This window comes from Neopelma chrysocephalum, unplaced genomic scaffold, assembly GCF_003984885.1.
Source record: "Neopelma chrysocephalum unplaced genomic scaffold, ASM398488v2 Primary Assembly neopelma1_96545, whole genome shotgun sequence".
Lineage (NCBI taxonomy): Eukaryota > Metazoa > Chordata > Aves > Passeriformes > Pipridae > Neopelma > Neopelma chrysocephalum.
Window position 1 is genome coordinate 693,532 of NW_020925190.1, and position 18,746 is coordinate 712,277.

At 39.6% G+C, this 18,746-nt stretch overlaps 1 protein-coding gene across 2 annotated transcripts; it reads left to right on the plus strand.

Annotated features, from left to right (window-relative positions):
* The first annotated feature begins 2 nt into the window (after nucleotides 1-2).
* Nucleotides 3-16,398, plus strand: LOC113981435 (fructose-1,6-bisphosphatase isozyme 2). 2 transcript variants are annotated; one of them, XM_027708832.1, is made up of 7 exons: nucleotides 3-275; nucleotides 2,868-3,030; nucleotides 3,930-4,022; nucleotides 9,416-9,556; nucleotides 10,770-10,907; nucleotides 12,726-12,751; nucleotides 15,937-16,145. In XM_027708832.1, the coding sequence occupies exons 1-7, from the start codon at nucleotides 103-105 to the stop codon at nucleotides 16,028-16,030; spliced, it is 828 nt and encodes a 275-aa protein (XP_027564633.1). In that variant the 5' UTR covers nucleotides 3-102; the 3' UTR covers nucleotides 16,031-16,145. The 2 variants fall into 2 exon arrangements, with proteins under 2 accessions (XP_027564633.1, XP_027564632.1); XM_027708831.1 differs by having other exon boundaries at nucleotides 5-275; nucleotides 12,726-12,845; nucleotides 15,937-16,398.
* The last annotated feature ends 2,348 nt before the right edge of the window (nucleotides 16,399-18,746 follow it).

The following is an 18,746-nucleotide window of genomic DNA, read 5'->3' on the forward strand; positions in this document are numbered from 1 at the left end:
CCAAGAGCTTTGCCTCAAAATAAAACAGCTCCCCAGGATCTCAACACAGCAAAAGAGCATCTTGTCTGGCTGAGCAGATAGGAACTCTGCTACCCGGTAAAAATGACGGACAAAACCCCCTTCGAAACGGATATGCTGACTCTCACGCGATTTGTTATGGAGAAGGGGCGCCGTGTAAAAGGAGCAACAGGAGAGCTGACACAACTGCTCAACTCCATGCTGACTGCCATAAAGGCCATTTCCTCTGCTGTCAGAAAGGCAGGCCTTGCCCACATGTGAGTCCTACCTTGAGATACAGGGAGGAAGAGGAGGTAGAGAGACAGCTACTTGCACAACAAGGCTGGGGAGTGGGCAGCAATTCACAAATACTTTGGAAGTGTCTTTTTTAAGCTGAGTGAGGTCAGAGCCTGGATTATCAAGAGTGGGAAGCAGTAGATCTCTCGAAAGCTTTTTAATATTGGGCACAAGATAGACATTTAAACTAACTGCTGTTCTGTAATATTTTACTCTAAAAATGGAAGTGAGAACTTCAATGCACTGTTCACCTTGTTATCTCTTGTACTTGTTGATATTGAACTGTTTTTAAATCTACTGCAAATTTGCTGAAAATCAGACCGTGATATTTTTAATGTAGAATATCTCACTGTGATATTTTCCGCTGGCATCCAACTCCTCTGCTGAACTGTGCAAATTAGAACTTGTCTTATCTCTTATATTTTAGCTGATTTTCTGCCTGTCTGCTGTATATGTAATGTTCTAAAGCAATAGCCCTGTGAGAAACGCCCTCTGCTTCCATGCGTTTCTCCTTCCTTCCTCAAGCAGTATCCCTCAATCAGGGTTATGGGCAGGGAATCTTAATGGGCCCTATATGAAAAAGAAATGTAACCACTTGTCATCTAGTTCTGTAGCAAATGGAATAAAGAACTGCCTTAGCAAAGCCTGGAATGTTCTGAGCTGTTCCTCACAGCCCGATGAAAGAGACATCAGTCTGAGTTTTTTAATGGTGATCTATCTGAAGCTCTTCAGAGATATGGAATGTCCTGATAAAGTTATGTATTTAAAATAGAAAGGTTTTGATATGTATTGAAAGATATGTTTCTTGGCATGCCTGAGTATGTATATATACATGCATGCATGAAAGAAACAAGGAACATATTTGTAAAAGAAAGTCAACATTTGTAATTTGTCCTTCCCCTGGAAACACCAAAGTGCCCAACACTCTGGGGTTTTTTTCTTTTTTGTGCTCCTGTTGATTATATGGTCCAAGCCCTCAATGCTCTTTGCAAATCATGAATTCAACGTCAGCACTATCACCCTGACTTTACAGGCATAGACCATAACAAGTAGAGAGGACATGAGACATACTCAGAGTTAACAGCAGCATTAGGCTCCTGTTATACTATGCTCCCTTACTGTTATACTATGCTTTAGTCCTTACTAGTTGCAACTGTTTTGCCTTCCTGTCTTAGAAGAACAGTTGCTTTTATGTCATTTCTATCCTTCAGTAGGCAATGTCTGAAGTATTTAGTAAGTACAGAGAAACTATTTGGTAGACTAGCGGTAGAATAGCAACATAGCCTTCTTCCGGTCAGAAAAAACCCCATCCATTATGTTGAGAAGCAAATGTTTCTTTCTATAAACAAAAGCTTCAGATGTTGAATCAGAAATATCTAAGGTATCCAAACCACAAATGAGTAACTTGCACTGTTTAAATTACTGAAACTAATTACGAAATTTCAGAAATTCCCTTGGCAGGCTTTCACCATAGGTAACTGACTTGCATCCATCTGCATTTGTGCAGTTAAAGAGATCTGGTTTTTCTAACCCCTCCTGTGATGTGTCTTCTTTAATGTTAAAGAGTTCAACATGAATTTTTAACAAATTTTCGATTCAGAAGTCATAGATCTGAGCTGAAATTGTGCCTGAAAACACACAGACTGGAGAATAGGTACTTCGTACTCCCCGGCAATCGTGGTCCTTTCTAGTACCCTAAACTTGGCACTCAAAAATAGAGTGTAGAGAAGTATTGAAAACACAGAATACTTCTGAAAAGCTCAAGCAACTTTGAGTAAGACAAAACACCTACCCTGCTCCCAGCTAAGGCCCGCCACTCACCAGCATCATCCTAGGGACTAATCACTTGTCCCTTTCTCCTTCCCTTTTTTTCCTTTTTTTTTTTCTCCTAATGAATAAAAAAGCTCTATCTATTCCCTGCATGGTTTTTATATTTCTAAGATGCCTAGATTATGCACATTAGACCTAAGCAGTGCTTCGTCAATTGGAAATCTCAGAAACATATGTTTTCTATGTCATTAGCATATTGCTAAAATATGCTGAGGATCACTAGATATAAAAGACCTTGATTCTGAGATACAGTTCTGTATGGCAAATTACCTGGGGATGTCTTTAAAGTTTCTGATTTTGGGCTGGCTGGGAACTGAGTGAATGTGGGTTAAAGGACCACGACAGAGCTCTGAGCAATCATGAGCAGAAAAAAATGCAGATGCAAACAGCCCCTTCTGCTTCCTCAAAGCTGGTGCTGACTGCTTTGTGGGGCTGTTAGGGAAGCTTGGCCCCTACTTGTTGGGCTGTATGCTCTGCTTCTGGCCTGGAGAACATCCAAGCAGAAGCAAAAGGACCCGGGTAAAGCCCCAAAATGATACCATAGCCCTTTCTCTTTCTCATGCAAGCTTTATTCTCTTGCAGTAGCAACAGTCTTATAATGCACCTTAGTAGTTTAATCCAAGGATTGGAAAAAGTGTGGGAAGATGAGAAGAAGGAGCCACCCTGACTTGTTTTGATTTTTTTCCTAAAAACCCGTAATGTTGGCCTCCCTCAGGTTTCTTGACATTTTTGCTATTCTGTAGGTTTGGTATAGCTGGCACTGTGAACATAACCGGTGATGAGGTGAAGAAGCTGGATGTATTATCCAACTCCTTGGTGATTAATATGCTCCAATCCTCCTACAGCACATGCGTCCTCGTCACAGAGGAGAACAAAGAGGCCATCCTCATCCCGAAAGACAAGCAGGTCTGTGCAATCCGACATTCAGGGGGGTTATGGGCTCAGGCAGCAGCAGGTGGCAGTCTTGCTTCAAGTATGAAACCTGGGCTTGGCCCCAAAACCAACCCTTCCCAGGGGAATTCAAAAAATTTGCAAAATTTCTGTGTTGTTTTGATTAATAACTGTGGTGGATGGCATGGTTTCAACAACTAAAACACATGAGGAGGATAAAATTATTATTAAAGTTTTGCAAAGCAGGAAGAATAATTTTTTTTGAGCTTGTTAACAAATCCCACATTCCAGGAGTAAGTGTACTATTACAACGCCTGACCTGGTTTTGGATTACATTAGTATTTAGGCAAGATAAAATCAGATGACAGGCTGGTAGAACTGGGTTTTATGTTACATGTCGAAAGGAAACACCTGACTGCTTCGTCAGGCTTCCCCCAGGAGGGGATCCTGTTGCAGTGGGATACTGCTCATGCTGATGTAACCTACCCTTTCCCGAAGACTTTTTCTTTCTGTCTTCTTACCCTCAAACTTCACAACACGGGGAAATACTTTCATTTGGAACTAAAAGTTACAAACCAAAACATATTTACTTGAGGAAGTTACATACTTCCAGAATGAGTCAGTCCTTTTGCTTTCAAATGATTTCTTGCACTGCTTGGCAGCAGAGGATTGCTCCTTTCTATCACCTGATTTTGTGCTGTCTGAGCAGAAACATGTCTTCTCCTATTTCTCTGGCAGGCCCTCAGGGAGTCAGTATTGTACTGCAGGGCCAGCTGGGTCAGCAGTGCGGAGTTCTCTGATGAGCTGTATCAGGGCTAAATGCAGCCATAAAGACATGGGATTTGTCAAGTAAAAGGAAATAATAATGCAAAACAACATATAATTTAATACTTTCCTTGCCACTTCTGTCTTAGGGCAAATATGTGGTTTGCTTTGACCCCCTTGATGGTTCATCCAATATAGACTGCTTGGCACCAATAGGAACTATATTTGCTATCTACAAAAAGGTAAGAGGATGGATGAAGCACACGGCACGATGCACTTGGTGAAAGCAAAATGTCTTGGGTTCATCGCCTTGCCTAGTTTCTTTCCTATGTCCTTTATATGTCTCTGGGAAAAACGGAGCCTTAGAAACAGTGGAAGAGGTAACTCTCGAGATTTGTGAGTGCTAAAATGCTGCCTGAATTCCCAGGAAGGGGACACTCAATCCCACAAAATTGTTAGGTGGCAGCACTTCCCTCCTCCAATCACATAGGCACTTAAAACCCTCTCTCCACCAGGACATCTGGTTAGCTTCAGTGATCTTTGACTCACTGTTGTGGTGCTGATGAATCACAGTATTTGTCCTCCTAGACACTGACTGGGGAGGGCTGGCAACTCTGGACCATATCATGGTTGGCAGTGTGGTGACCTCCCAGCATGAGCTGCTAGGCCTGTTTACGGATGGGAATTTATAAGCATGGTAGCAATGGAGGCTGAAGGAAGCAAACACCTGCATTCATCAGGGCCCTACCAGCACGTCTGCTCCCATGGGGCTGTACACAACATCAACTGTGCAGCCAATTACAAGTGCTAATAGTTACAGTCATGGCAAGTCTTGTGATTTGTTTGCTAATCTCCCCAGCAGTTGGTGTTTTTCTCAAAGCCTGAGCTCATGGTCATATGACTATGGGAGACCCTCAGCCATTACTATTGTGAAATAACATTTTACAATACTTGTGACTTCAAACAAGTCTTTGCAGACTTCAATGCTACACTTCAAACAAGTGAAGATATGTTTTTAAAGTCTGTCTCATCTAGTAACTCATCATTTGCAACTGGCCTTGGTTTTTATCTTTCTTTTAGGCAATACACTAGTCATTACTGTTGAGAATATGCATCTACTCGAGAATCACATAGGGACAAGAGGGTAGTGGCACAAGCCAAGTTCTGGCGTATGGCAGGCCCTGGCATATGGCTGTCCACACTGTTAATGACTAGTGCAAACCCACACCACAGATGCAGCACAGGCCAGACAACACTAAGAGGATGTCTGGGTATGGTTTGTTGAAAGAGCAGCATACGGACTACCTGGAGTACCATCCAGTATCTTGCTTTTTTCAGGGAAGAAAGGTTATCTGTGTGGATGTAATCCATGAAACATGCTCTTTTGGTAAGCAAAGGGGCCCCCACCCTTTTTGTTTTTCTCTCAAAAGATAACCTAAATGACAACAGCAGCTCCCTACATTTACAGTGGGCAATAGCTGCATTGTCCACTATTCTTAAGGGTGGTAAGAACCATCTTACAAATACTAAATACTATTTTTCTCTTTAGAAATACTGTGTTAACTTACTCTATGTAACTGCAAAGGCAAGTCTCCAGTGATTAATATAGCTTAGAAGGTTGAAATACAGATTAAATTTCTCTGTCATCTTGAACTCACCTGTAATATGTGTAAAGACTATGGGTTGCCCAGTCTTCCCTAAGATTCTGCTTCAAAATAGGAGCATTTGCCAAATTTCCAAATTCTCAAGATTTCCAATGGTTTTCTGATCCTTTCACAATCGTATTACATATTAACATACTTGTTGTAAATGCTGTTTCTAAGTTACTGGTTTCCATGTGGGTGGATACTTTTCAGTGCTTCCTAAAAAGGAAATTACATTGCTTTGTACAAATAGTTCATATCCAAATGAAAATGCTGCTGTTAGGATGAAGCAGTATTTGTCAAATATAAGAACAATTCTACAAGAAAATTTTCAGTTTTCCCTGGAAAGTTAAAAACAATGTTGAATTTCCCGGCTTTCACTTGCACAACACTTTCCACTAGAATGCAATTACAAAGTACATCTTAATTAATATGCCTTCATCTCAGACAACACAATATCATAGCAACACGATTACCTTTAAACACTAGTAAATTTAAAAGCTTTGAAATTATTAAATAATAATAAGTGCTTTATTGATTGCTACTGAAGGGTAGTGTGAAAAGTATAGAAGTGATATATTTATCCTGGTGGATAAGAATCACTTAAGATAGAAATCATAATCTCAGACATTTAAGGTTCATGAACAACATTTTGGAAAAGCTAGAACAATTGCAATTCCAAAGGATGAATCTTAGCACCTATCTGATATATGGCACCTGCCAATTCTCAGAGGAGTGCGTGACTGATTTTCTACCATGTCTTGCCTTACCTTCATTTCCAGAGGCTGCTCCCAGTCCAGAACTTCCACCATGGTGGAAGGTACCATTCCCTCCTGCCAGAAAAGCACTGCATCTGTTTCTTAGAGAAAGCCACTAGGAAATAAATGCCATCTCAGGTTTATTTAATTTTCCACCTAGCTTTTGCTTTCTGAAACATGGGTGGTGGTGTTAAAAAGACGAGAAACATCAAAAAGTGGGGCTGAGGGAGAAGCCTTACTGAATCAGCGATAAGTCCTTGATGGTTGCTGCCACTGAGGGCCTCTGAGTTGCTGGAGTGTCAGGGTGTGGTGATAATAAGTGTTTTTTGCTTGGATTCTTCCCTGCTTTTTATGCCACTGAGCTGAATCTACAACTCTTAATTCATGCTGTACGAATATGCTATGAAACTTTTTTGCTTTATTTCATCCTGGTTTTAATTTGTAACTTTGCCCAGTACCTCTGCTATATTTTATTTGCTACCCTTCATTGTCATGAGGACAATGTCCTCCCCTTCATGTGGTCCCTCACAGGGAAGGTATAAGAATTCGGTGTAAACGCAAAGAATACTCATGAAACACATGATACAAATGGAGACCTGGAAACCAAGGTCTCCCAGTGCTCCCAGTGCTGATGTGAACTCCTTCATGAGATGTTGGGCAAATCATACATGCAAAAATTTCAAACTCAGATATCACCTGAGGGTATCCCTATAGTCAAACTCTGCAGACCTTGTTTCACCTGCTTCACACCAATAATGAGTGGAAGTGACTGTGTCAATGCTTGTCAGAGCTTTTCTGCAGTCCATCTGCCTATTTCAGTGCTTTGCATAAAGACCTTCAAAGACATTTCACTACCACCATCATAGTCAAAACATGGAACAAACAAGGAAATCCATCTGTGCACCTGAAGGAAGTGAAAATACTCAACAGCTCTCAGAGTGGACTGGCCAGCTTAATCCCCTGGTTTGTTTCACAATACTTGGAATGACAAGACTCCTACAGTCCTAACAATGAAATATCAGCTGAACTGTAGTTTTTTCATATTAACAGGCTTTGCAAAATGTTTGTTTCAGAGTGAAATTTTTTCCTTCTTTTTGGAAGTTAGGTCTTGGAAATACAGTTGTGAATAAGAATAGAATAACAAGTGAATTCTTCCCAAGTACCTATCTCCTGAAGGAGTCCTCCTCTGTTTTTTTTCAGGGTAGTCAAGAAATATATACTTTTTCAGCCATATAAACGTTGTAAATGAATATCATATATAAACAAAAGCTACATGTATTGTATATATACCATGTTCTAGAAAACAAACCTCTTTGCTACATTTATATAGAATTATTTTTTATTTAATGAGAAAAGCATACAGAAATCTATGACAATCATAATAGATTTGTGACTCGTTGTGTGAATATATGTTTAATTCTGCATTTAATGGTGCAAATAATTTATCTACCATACAACCATTGTTTTTGATGTTGAGATGTATGTGCCATGGGGATATATTTTTGAAAGAGATATAGGGCATAATAGCTGGTTCTGTATAGATTGTTTAGCAAAGGATTGGCCACTATCTGTCAATATTCAAAGCTCTGAAGTATACAAACAAAAGTTTTAACTAGTCTTCCTTCAGTATGTGCATTACAACCTCTCTAAATAAGCAGCCTGACATAATTTCAAGTGACTGTGTACCACATGTATTTATACAAGCTGTATTTCAGCTCTCATGAAGTGCTGGTTGGCAACTGGATTTTTTTTTCCACAGAAGAACTTGCAAAATAATAACAACAAAAAGATTTTAGAAAAATACAGCCAAAAATTGTAAGTGAAGTAACAAAACTAGCAAAATCTTTCAGCTGAAAACAAAAACATTTTGATGTGAAATTACTGTTTTCATATGCCAAGAAAGATGTAGCTTCAGTGTCCCACATCTCAGTTTTCCCCTAGATGCTGGCATATAACAATGAATGGGATCACCTTGCCCTGATGGGCACCCTGATAGCTCCTTGCTATGGGGCACACCAGAGAATTTCTCTGTAGAAGGAGAGGTATTTTCTTTTGAAAAATATCTATGGAAGGCATTCTTGTTTTTTTAAAGAATTTACTCAATATTCATCAAATATTTTATTTTCTACACAAGACAGTCTTCACTGATTTTTATTTTTTTAAGCAGATATTCTGGGCTAGGCCTACCATTTCTGTTGAGCTGCTACTCAATCTAATTAAGCCCATGCAATCACTGAGAAACTATCTGAGTTTGGGATAATAAAATACTAAACCAGGGCCTGAAGAAGGGGGAGAGATTCTCATTTTAATTCCTCATGGACCACCATCAAAACACACACACAAAACCCACCACAACTGTCAAGATTTTAAGTAAATATTAATATGAAGCATACCTATTTTGTGGTTGCAGGAGATGAAGGCTGGAACCAGCCTTCCCAAGTACTCTTGGCTGTTCTCTTTGCCCTGCCAGACAAACTCTTTTAAGCTGTGGCTGAGGTACAACCCTAGAGCTGGCTGGAAACACTTGCACCAGGTCTGCTTGGGCTACTGGTGTTCAGTGATAACTGAAGAGCCAAATCCAAATGTGAGGGTCGGAAATTGAACAAAAGTGTGAAGTAAAATGCCATGTACGTTCTACATAGAGTTATATATGCATATCTCCACACATGTACACTTCACATCATCAAATACATTCGCTATTTCATATACAATATGACCATTTATATCCCTTCAGTTAACTATCTCTTCACTAGCAGAGACCAGTACACAAACTTTGTTTCATCATGTTGCACCATCTACCTTTTTATTCTGTATTATTTGAAACATTTTGTCTGTAATGTTAATTACAACATTTATCTCTCAGTTATTCCCTCTGAAGCGTGTCAGTATGATAGCTTATGTTATATTTACAGAAAATTAGTACCTCTATTTGGTCTCAGATTTCTGATGATCTTGAATTATTAGCCTGGGCTGTAATGCTAAGGTGTCAACTTTCTTGCAGGTGTCGTATTGATTGTGTGACATGTATAAAATAACAAACTCTAAGCATCCTGTCACAGCATGCACATGTACTTGTATCCAACCTGCTCTGAACTAGTGGGAACAATCTCTGTTTTGTTGTTTCAAAGGCCAGCATTGACACAAAAAGGAAATCTGTCATATTATTGTTGAAATATTGTTTTTAGTGTTCATCATCAGAATTTAACCTTCAGTCGAATGGTAATTTTTCCTCAGGAAACAGATGATGAGCCCTCTGAAAAAGATGCTTTACAGCCCGGACGGAATATTGTTGCTGCAGGCTATGCCCTGTATGGTAGTGCTACACTGGTTGCCCTCTCCACAGGGCAAGGAGTGGACTGCTTCATGCTTGATCCGGTACAGTCGTGGTGTTAATCACATTGCCACTATCTTTTAGAGTTTTCTGTGCTTGGCTTTACTTATTTTTGTTAGTCCTTGTCTCTGTAATCTACTCACTCTGTGCAATTCTTTTTTCATGCCCTGGAGCATCCCATCTCCTCTTTACAAGTATTTATTTAATAACACATGAATGACTGTGTTGGTTGCAATACCCGTTTGTTTTTTTCTACTCAATAAAGGGCAAATTAAGTTAAATTCTTAGTTAAGCATTTGAAACCCTGTTAATTCAAAACAACACTTAAGAAAATTTAATCTGAAGAGTGCCTTTGCCTCCACTTAAAGTACTCCACTTTTATCTTTTTCTTGATTTTTCCGTCTGATGAAAAACATCAGCATGTTCACTATTTAGCCTGAGGCAAGGGCCATTTTTTTATACAGTTCATGCACAGTGATGTTTGATTTCTTGAATGCAGTTTAGTGTTATGGCTGTCACCTAAGCTGCATATCCCAAAATTTGCAAAAGCACAATTATGCCTATACAATTGGACATGTGCCACTCCTTGGTGCCCAGCCCAGGAGCCAAACGAGTATTACTGTGGGAGTGCAGGAAGACCATTCATTTGTAAAACCAGCATTAGATGTGGACAGTAATGTAGGAGGGTTGGGGTTTGTTTTTTTTTTTAATAAAAGGATGCATTATTATCAAAACTTCTTTTAACTTTCATAAATAGTCTCATTCCAAGTGGAAAGAACTGGGAGCTGAACTGTTCTGGTAAGAGACAGAGGAAGAGAACATGGATGTTGAACTCAAACTGTAGAGAGCAACACCTGGAGGTAGCTGATCACATTCACTTCAAGATATTTAGACAAGACAGGCAAGAAGAGTTAAAAAATCAGAAGACAGTGTAATTTCTTAATTTGCAGCCTTATGAATCGTAGACAGAGATTCATGATCCATCCACTTTCAGAACTGACTGGTGTTTCTTTGATATGCTAACTATTACAGTCAGTTTGCTTTTTGTTTGTAGTACTAATGTGACAAGTTTTCATTAACTTAATGCAGATATTTTGCTTTCTGCTCTTTTTGAAATACTGTGAGGTTATACACCAGACTGGTGCTGGAAGGACCAAGCTGTTCTAGCATTTCTGTCTCATCCAGTGTGACAACTGTTACAGAAAGTCAACAAAATTTTCTGCTGCTTGCTAATACCTCATCTATCCTGTCCTGCAGGGTCTTGGTGAATTTATTTTAGTGGACAGAGATGTTAAAATCAAGAAGAAGGGGAAGATATACAGTCTCAATGAAGGTTATGCAAAGTATTTTGATCCTGCAATGACAGAATATTTACAAAAGAAGAAATTCCCTGAGGTAAGAAAATACTAGCATTGTACCCCATGTACAATTGGGTGGAAGAGCTGTGCAGCTCATGCTCAGTAAATTTTATAACTGTGAGTTGCAGACTCTTTATTTGATAACGTCATAGAAGCAATCCTTAGCGATCTGTTTCAGGGGCTGCTTATTATTGATATGTTATGACGTTTCTTAATGTTAAACAAACTTTTTTTAAGACTTCGTTCATTACCTTCTGAAACTATAAAAGAGAGTTCTTCTTTTGATAGTATTTTTAAAGGTATTTTGACACTGTAATCACATCTTTCCCAGACTTAAACGGCAAACTTGCTTAGATCTCTCTTTAACACCTTGTAAGGTGTTGTTTTCTTCTGATGTCAAATTTTTGGAATTGTAATGTCACAAATGCAAACAGTGTGATGGAGAAGCTATCATTTGAAGTCTAAATATGCAATTATTTGAGTGTAAGCTATGAAAAACAAGGGAGCAAGCACTTAAAAGTATTGTTCATTTGTGCCTTAAAGTAATAGGACCAGGTTTAAACAAAACTCAGTATAAAAGTTCCAGGCTGTGTCTTATCCATCATGTCTTCCACAGTTTGTATTGTTTTCTTCTGAATTTTTTGTAGTTCTCCTAGTGTTCTCCTATGTTATTACATAGGCTGGAAGAGGTCTGTCTTCCAATTTTACTATCAGCTATATGAAATACCTGAGCTGTATGGTTAAGTATCTTAGGACTCAACTTCCTAGTGTTCTGTTGCATTATAATGTGTGATTTCACGAGAATCTCTTCCCATTTTAAAAGAGAGTAATTATCAAAACTTCACAGTTGCATAGAACAATTTGGAAAAGTGGTTTTAAAATAGAACAATGTTTTTTTCTATTTGTGTGTTTTCCTCCAAGGTGTTTTTTCTCCAGCTAACCTTATGATTTTTTGGGGGAAGTGTGACTAACATGATATCTGAAGGTCTTGGAGCTGGCATTGCTGAACAAGTTCCCTATGTGCTTCTCTGGACCCAGTATCAGCACAGGCTGAACTTTCTAGAAAGCACTAAGATCTTTTATTAGAAAACTGATCCAGAAAAAAAACATGCAGAGATCTTTTCAAACTTTTAGCACTGCGGTACATAAATATACATGTGTATTAAATGTGCATTTGGTCCACTGTATGTGCTTCTATTTGTTCAAGACACCTTGCTTGTCTTCTACATTTCCTACCTTATCATTCTTATGACCAGCAAACCTGAGACTGACATGAATACTTCCCTGATAGCTCTTGCTAGAATGACCTGTCCTTCAACAACATCAGTTTCTGAGCTAAGAGTAAGGAAAACTACATTCATCTCTCAAACTAAACTGTAGAATGAATGCTATGACCAATTTCACCATTATCAAATAAGCTAGAAGGTAAAAGTTGGAGTCCTCTGGGAATCGTCTGGACATGTAGTAAAAAGTGGCATCCCTCCTCATGCTCTAGCTTAGGAACCAGTGAAGAATCAAAAATCAAATATGTGCCTTGTGCTGTTAATGTGAAGAAGTTTTCACTCCCTTTTTTTTCACAGGCTGGGGGTAGATTCTAAATTGTGCACTCACATTACATGCACCCCAGTTTGCACACTGTGAATGCAGCTTTTCAAAACACTTATTTGAGAACCCTGTAGATGATCACTACATCTTACAAAAGGCTACACTTCAGGCTGGTTTTTGTATTTACAGTATCCATAAGCAGCCACTGATTTAAGCAGTTTTTCCTCCTGTTCCATAAAAAAAATTACATTTTGATATGCTACTAGCTGTCTACCCTGGTAAATATAACGTTTTACTGTATGTTTTTCAGGATGGCAGTTCCCCCTATGGTGCCAGGTACGTGGGCTCCATGGTAGCTGATGTTCACCGTACATTGATGTATGGTGGGATCTTCATGTACCCTGCTAATAAGAAGAGTCCTAAAGGAAAGGTATATAGTTATACTTCCTTTCTGCCAACCTAATACCTCTGGTACTACCAGAGGTGTAAAAGAGTAGTTTCGGTAAATTAACGGATTATAATTTTCCATCCCTGAAAAAAATTATTACTGGATATGATTCAGCAATCCAGTCTAGGCAAGAAATTTAGGCAGTAGCCAATTTAGGCCATAAATCTTCCTGTGTGCTTTTATATTACAAACTACTCAAACAGTTTTCACTGCAACCAAGGACTTCAATTTTTCTAAACATCTGAGTACCATAGAAACCCACTGACATATCTGTGCATAACTGGCAGATACAACACAGACTTAAGGAAGACCTCTGCACTTTAAATTGGCAACTGAAGTTATCCCACCAAGAGGTGGGATATGCTGAACTCCAGAGAGGGTTTTGTCCAATGGTGGGAAACCAAGTTTTCCTATGTAATGTTTCCAAAGGGCACTGAGCTTACTATCACCACCTCTGCAAATGCAGGCTTCTAATACCTGCTCAGAAAAACTCTGTCATTGGAAGATGGGTTTCATGCATGCTGATATCAGTATTTTGGTAAAAGGTGGTTTCCCATTTGAACACCTGTACAAAACACACTGTGACTTAATGAGGTGCAATGCAATGCAGTGAGTCTCTGAATGGGCCATGAACCATAGTCAATCTCACCTTTTCTCCTGCAACATTATATACCCTCATTGTCAAATTTATAAACAAATATATTTTAAAAGAGCCACGGTCATACAGATGATTTGTGGACCACCAGTAACCTACAGGTTATCCTTAGGAAAAGATTGGCTCAGTGCATAATAGATTGGTCATGGCATTCTGACTCCAAAACCACCTTCTTTCCCTATCTATGCCATATTTAAAACGTCTTGGTTTTAAATTGGCTAGTATGTGGAGGAATCTGCCCTCATAAGTTTATTTACCCCATCTCCCACACTCGTATGAGAACATCCTGATGTCTACAGTCTTTAGGGACAGTTGACTTACTGGTTCCATCATGGTGAACTTATATTTACCATAATACCAGCAGATCCAAGTGGTCTTCATAGTAAACACTGGAAAAGAATTCTCTTCAGCATATACAACTGAAAATGTCTGCATGTTTGTCCAGGTAAAATTGTTTTAAATATTTGAATCATCATCCTGGGGAAAAAAATAAAACACCAAAAAAAGCCCTCATTAAACTATGTGGATCTGTTTGTGCATCAGAGCAAGAGACAGAAAAGGAATCTGCTGTGTGTGAGAAAAGTGGCCTCTTCAAATTAAACTTTTTGTTTTGAAATATGCACTAAATCACTGTTGAAGAGAAAAAAAAGAGAAACAGAACAAAAGAACAAATGAACAAATTACCTATATAATTTTATAGAAATTAATATTTCCTCATGAGTAAGCTTATATTCACTGTTGTATTGCTCTGGCTTGCACAGCCATCATAGGAGAGTAATGAGAGAAGCAAAACTATGCTATCATTACAAATAGAAATTTTCTTCTTTGCTTCTTAGAGTGCAGGTCTACATAGTTCTTTTCACATAAGTCTTTTCTTATTGAATAAATAATGCCTTTGTGGCAGGTGCCCTGATCATCATTCCCCTGAAAGACATTCTATGCACTTGGTTAGAGAGCTGAAAGAAATCAAATGTCACTGGAATTGATTGATGAAAAGTCTTTAGAGCAAATGTAAATGGCATGCATGTAGGCCCTAACATATACAGCTCCTTCTCTAAGTTAAAGAAAGATAACAAAATGCTCAATAAATGGTACAAAAATGGCCAACAAATAGATCCTCTTTTCAAATCAGGTATGCTGCATAATATTTTTTATTAATTGAAGGCTTATAGTTCTCTATTAGGTGAAAAATTGTTAAACCTATCTGAGGACAGAGCCCACCTGAAGATTCCTAAGTGCAATTGCACTGCTACATCAAGAAAAACTGCTTTCCTTAAATTGCATAATCACAGTTAAGCAACAAGAAATGCAACGTGTGGTTCCATGGTGATAAAACTTCTGTTTTCTGATAATGATCTTCCAAAAGTGGGCCAAGCAATAAGAAGAACAGCGAAGGCTATTGGTCTTATGTTTTCAGTCAGATGGAGTCCTTGTACCAGAAGTAGCACTTCAGTGGGATTTAAAGATAAGAATGACACTATTAAGTTTGTGGTATACTATCGTTTTATTACAGTGTGCTAAAGGCATGATGGGTAGTGAAGTCCTCTGTTCAACCCATTTCTCTGTCTCGATAGAGTTGAATTCTGTCGCACTTCCTTTTCCCCAGAAAACATTCTCTCTTTTGCACATATGAAGAGCCCTTTAAACAAAATGTGTACTAGTAGTTCTACATGGGCACTTCACAAATAAATCTACAGAAATAATGTCTCAAAAAATGACCAGCTATCATCTATGCCCATTTAAACAGAGAAACTTTTGACATATGTCCCAAATCAGTTTTCATTCCACCAGAGCACAGTCATCCCAAGAGGTGATATTTTAGATAATGTAAACAGATATCAGGGTCCAAACTAAAAGGGGAAATTTGCTTCTAATAATAACTACATTTACTTCTGAAAACACAGCCACCGTCTCTGGGTGAGTTCCGGTCTCTAAGATCTATGCATATTTCTGAAAAGAAGCAATCAAAACCTGAAATTTGAGGCTGGGAGCATCAAGTTTCAAATTCTAAAATATCCTGACCAAACATAACACGATTGTCCCAAGCTCTGAGGTAGCACATAAAGGAAGATATTTTGACTTTTTTTTTCCCAGTAGTATTAACTTAGCTGGCTTAACTGTTTTGCTGATGTCTGTGGGCCAGTTACTTTTGACATTTTTGGCAAAATACAGCTTCACTGGTGCTGCACATCAGTATGTCAGCTTGGAAACAAGAGTGGTGATGCTTGGATGCCGTGTCTGTATAAGGTAAGAAGAGAAGAGGAAAGAAGGAGGGCCTGACTTGAGAGACACTGCTATGTAAGTCAACTGAAGTTTGGTACAAAATTTTCCAAAATCACAAAAGGAAGGCTGGGTTTTGGTAAGTCTTTCGGTATAATTTTCCCCAAAGGCAATCATGTCTTTTCTCCTTCTTTCTAGCTCCGACTTCTCTATGAATGCAACCCTATGGCTTTCATCATTGAGCAAGCGGGTGGGATGGCAACTACAGGGACCGAAGCAGTGTTGGATGTGAAACCTGAGAATATTCATCAGAGAGTTCCTCTTATACTTGGCTCTCCAGATGACGTGCAAGAATACCTTGCTTGTGTACAGAAACACAAGAAGAGCAGCTAAAGGCTTTTCCACATCAGACCTTGATCATCCATTTTCAGTCTACAAGAAAAGCCATACATTTCAAGATGGTGGATTCTAGCAATTAATACAGTGAAAGTCCCACTTTATGAGAACAAGAAAAATAGTGAAAATAGCTGATGGGGAAAAAAGCAAAGATTTAATTTCTCCTTGCAGGCAAATGTAAAAATCCTTTTACTCTGATTTATGCAGTGCAAATGTAGAGACGGAGTCCTGATTCCAAACAGAAACTAATTTATACAATAGTAAAAAAAGGAAGTGACTTGTATCAGTATCCCCATTTGATCTGAAGCTTTACATCTGACATTGCACGGATGGTGTAATTTGAAACAGGATTTCCTCATCAATATTTGCAATGTCCTTATCTGGTTTTTCTGCCAGAGGCTTTCTTGCTGATCCTTTTTATTTTGACAGCCCTAAGAAGAGCAAAAGTCTCATGCTGTCTGAAATAGAGACATTTTAAGCTCCAAATTATGTGTGCCTTAGGTAATGAATAGAGATGAAAAGGCTGCAATGTTGCCAGGGTATTTCATTTCTCATAAGCACAGGAAATATCTTGTGTTATTTACAGACAGGCAACTTTCAATGGCACAAATTACAATAAACCATTGCTATCAGTGACACTCAAATCATGCCTATTCCCTGTTAATCCATTGTTCTCTGCAACTGAAGAGAAAGCCATTTACACATCCATTTTCTTTTACTTTGAAAGGTTCTTGTTTCAGATTGAAGCTTGCCCTTTTACACACGTCATACTGTTGTGATGTCCCGCCTTTAAGGGGAAGGAAACACCCAAGATTCATAGATGCTCATGGTCAAAAGAAACAACAGAAGTCAAATAGTCCACAAAAACTTACAAAGTTTTATTAGTAAATTACATACTTGGCATGGAAATTGGTACAAATTAGTCCCTGATCACCCAGTATAAACACACAGGTAAAGAGGTATGGTGAAAGGGAAGAAAGAGAGAGAGGAGTGAATTAGAGGAGGGGGAGGGAGAGGGAGAGAGCGTTCTAGCTCTAGCATTGATCCAGCTGAGGGGGAGTCCAGGATCCTGAGGGTGCACATGTGCCTGGGCTTTGTGGGGATACCTTTTTATAGAAAGGCTTTCCTTGCCTTGGAGATAAGTTTCTCGCTTTCTATGCAAATTAGTTATCATGTGCAGTCCTTTCTTCTAGACCTTTCTGGGAATGGGTCATAGGGCTTTGGGTGTCTTTGTTGGTCTTGGTTTGCCCTACAGTCCATGCCCACTTCTCAGCCTCATTCCTGCACTTGAACTGTACTGCGTTGTGCTTATCTACAGAAACCACAACAAGGATGTTTGCCCTGGAAAAGTGTCCCTCTATCTCTGTATGGCCCCCTTCTCCAGCTCAGCTACATCCCGCTCTTTCTCACATTGTGTTATTACCAACAATCCTTGGTTGTTACCAACAATTCTTGGTTGTTATTACCAACAATCCTTGGTTGGCTCCACAGTCATGGATTCTCCCCATCGGGAGACATTCAAAACCCCCCTGCACATGTTCCTGTGTATCTTGCTCCAGGTGATCCTGCTTTAGCGGTGGGGTTGGACTAGATGATCTCCAGAGGTCCCTTCCAACCCTAACGATTCTACAGCCACCCATCCTATTGGTGCTCTGGTGCTATATCTTAGACTTGACACTGCCTAAGGAGATCAGAAATCACCTCTGAAACTAGCAGGCATTCATTGACCAATAAGAGCAAAAATTAACAATTAAAAGGAATGTGTGATTACATTAACTGATAAGGATGTGAAAATTGGGCTTTAAGTCACTTTAAATATTAGACACATTTATAACCCTTCTGTCTTGTTATATGAACTTTCTTAGGCGACCTTCTTAACGTAAGCAACTCTTGTGCCCTCTGCTCATTTTCACACCTGCTCCATGCTCTCAGCTGTGCTGGTACAAGACTTTATTAAGAACACTCTGTGAATTAAATTAGGACATAGAGAGGATTTAAAAATACTCCTGCCAAGGAACTCCAATAGTTATTTTTAATTTACAACTGTGTTCTATTATTCATAAAGAAGAGGCAGGCTGAACTAACGCGGACAGAAATTATTCAGGGTGAGTATTTACCCTTAGTTATTGTTATGCCACGTGTAGGGATGTGACTTCAGTGCTGCTTCAGGTATCAAACCACTCTTCCCGCGTGTGTTTACCACCCTTCCCCCCTCCCTCCCACCCTTCCTTAAGCCCTTAATCCCTTTTTCCCTTCATCCTCCCTCCCTCCCTTAATCCCACCTCCCTCCCTGCCTTAATCCCACCCTCCTACCCTCTCCCCCTGCCTCCCCCTTCCCACCCTTCGACCCTCCCTTAATCCCACCCTCTCCCCCCTCCCTCCTCCTTCCCCCTCCTCCCTCCCTGTCTCCCTCCCTCCCTCCTTTAATCCCATCCTTCTTCCCTCTCCCCCTCCCTCCCCTTCCCTCTCTCCCACCCTCCCTTAATCCCACCCTCTCCCCCTCCCTCCCTCCCTTCTTCCCTTCGCCTTCTCCCCCTCCCTCCCCCTCCTCCCTTCCTCCCTCCTTTAATCCCTTAATCCCACTTTCCCTCCCTCTCTTAATCCTCCCTCCC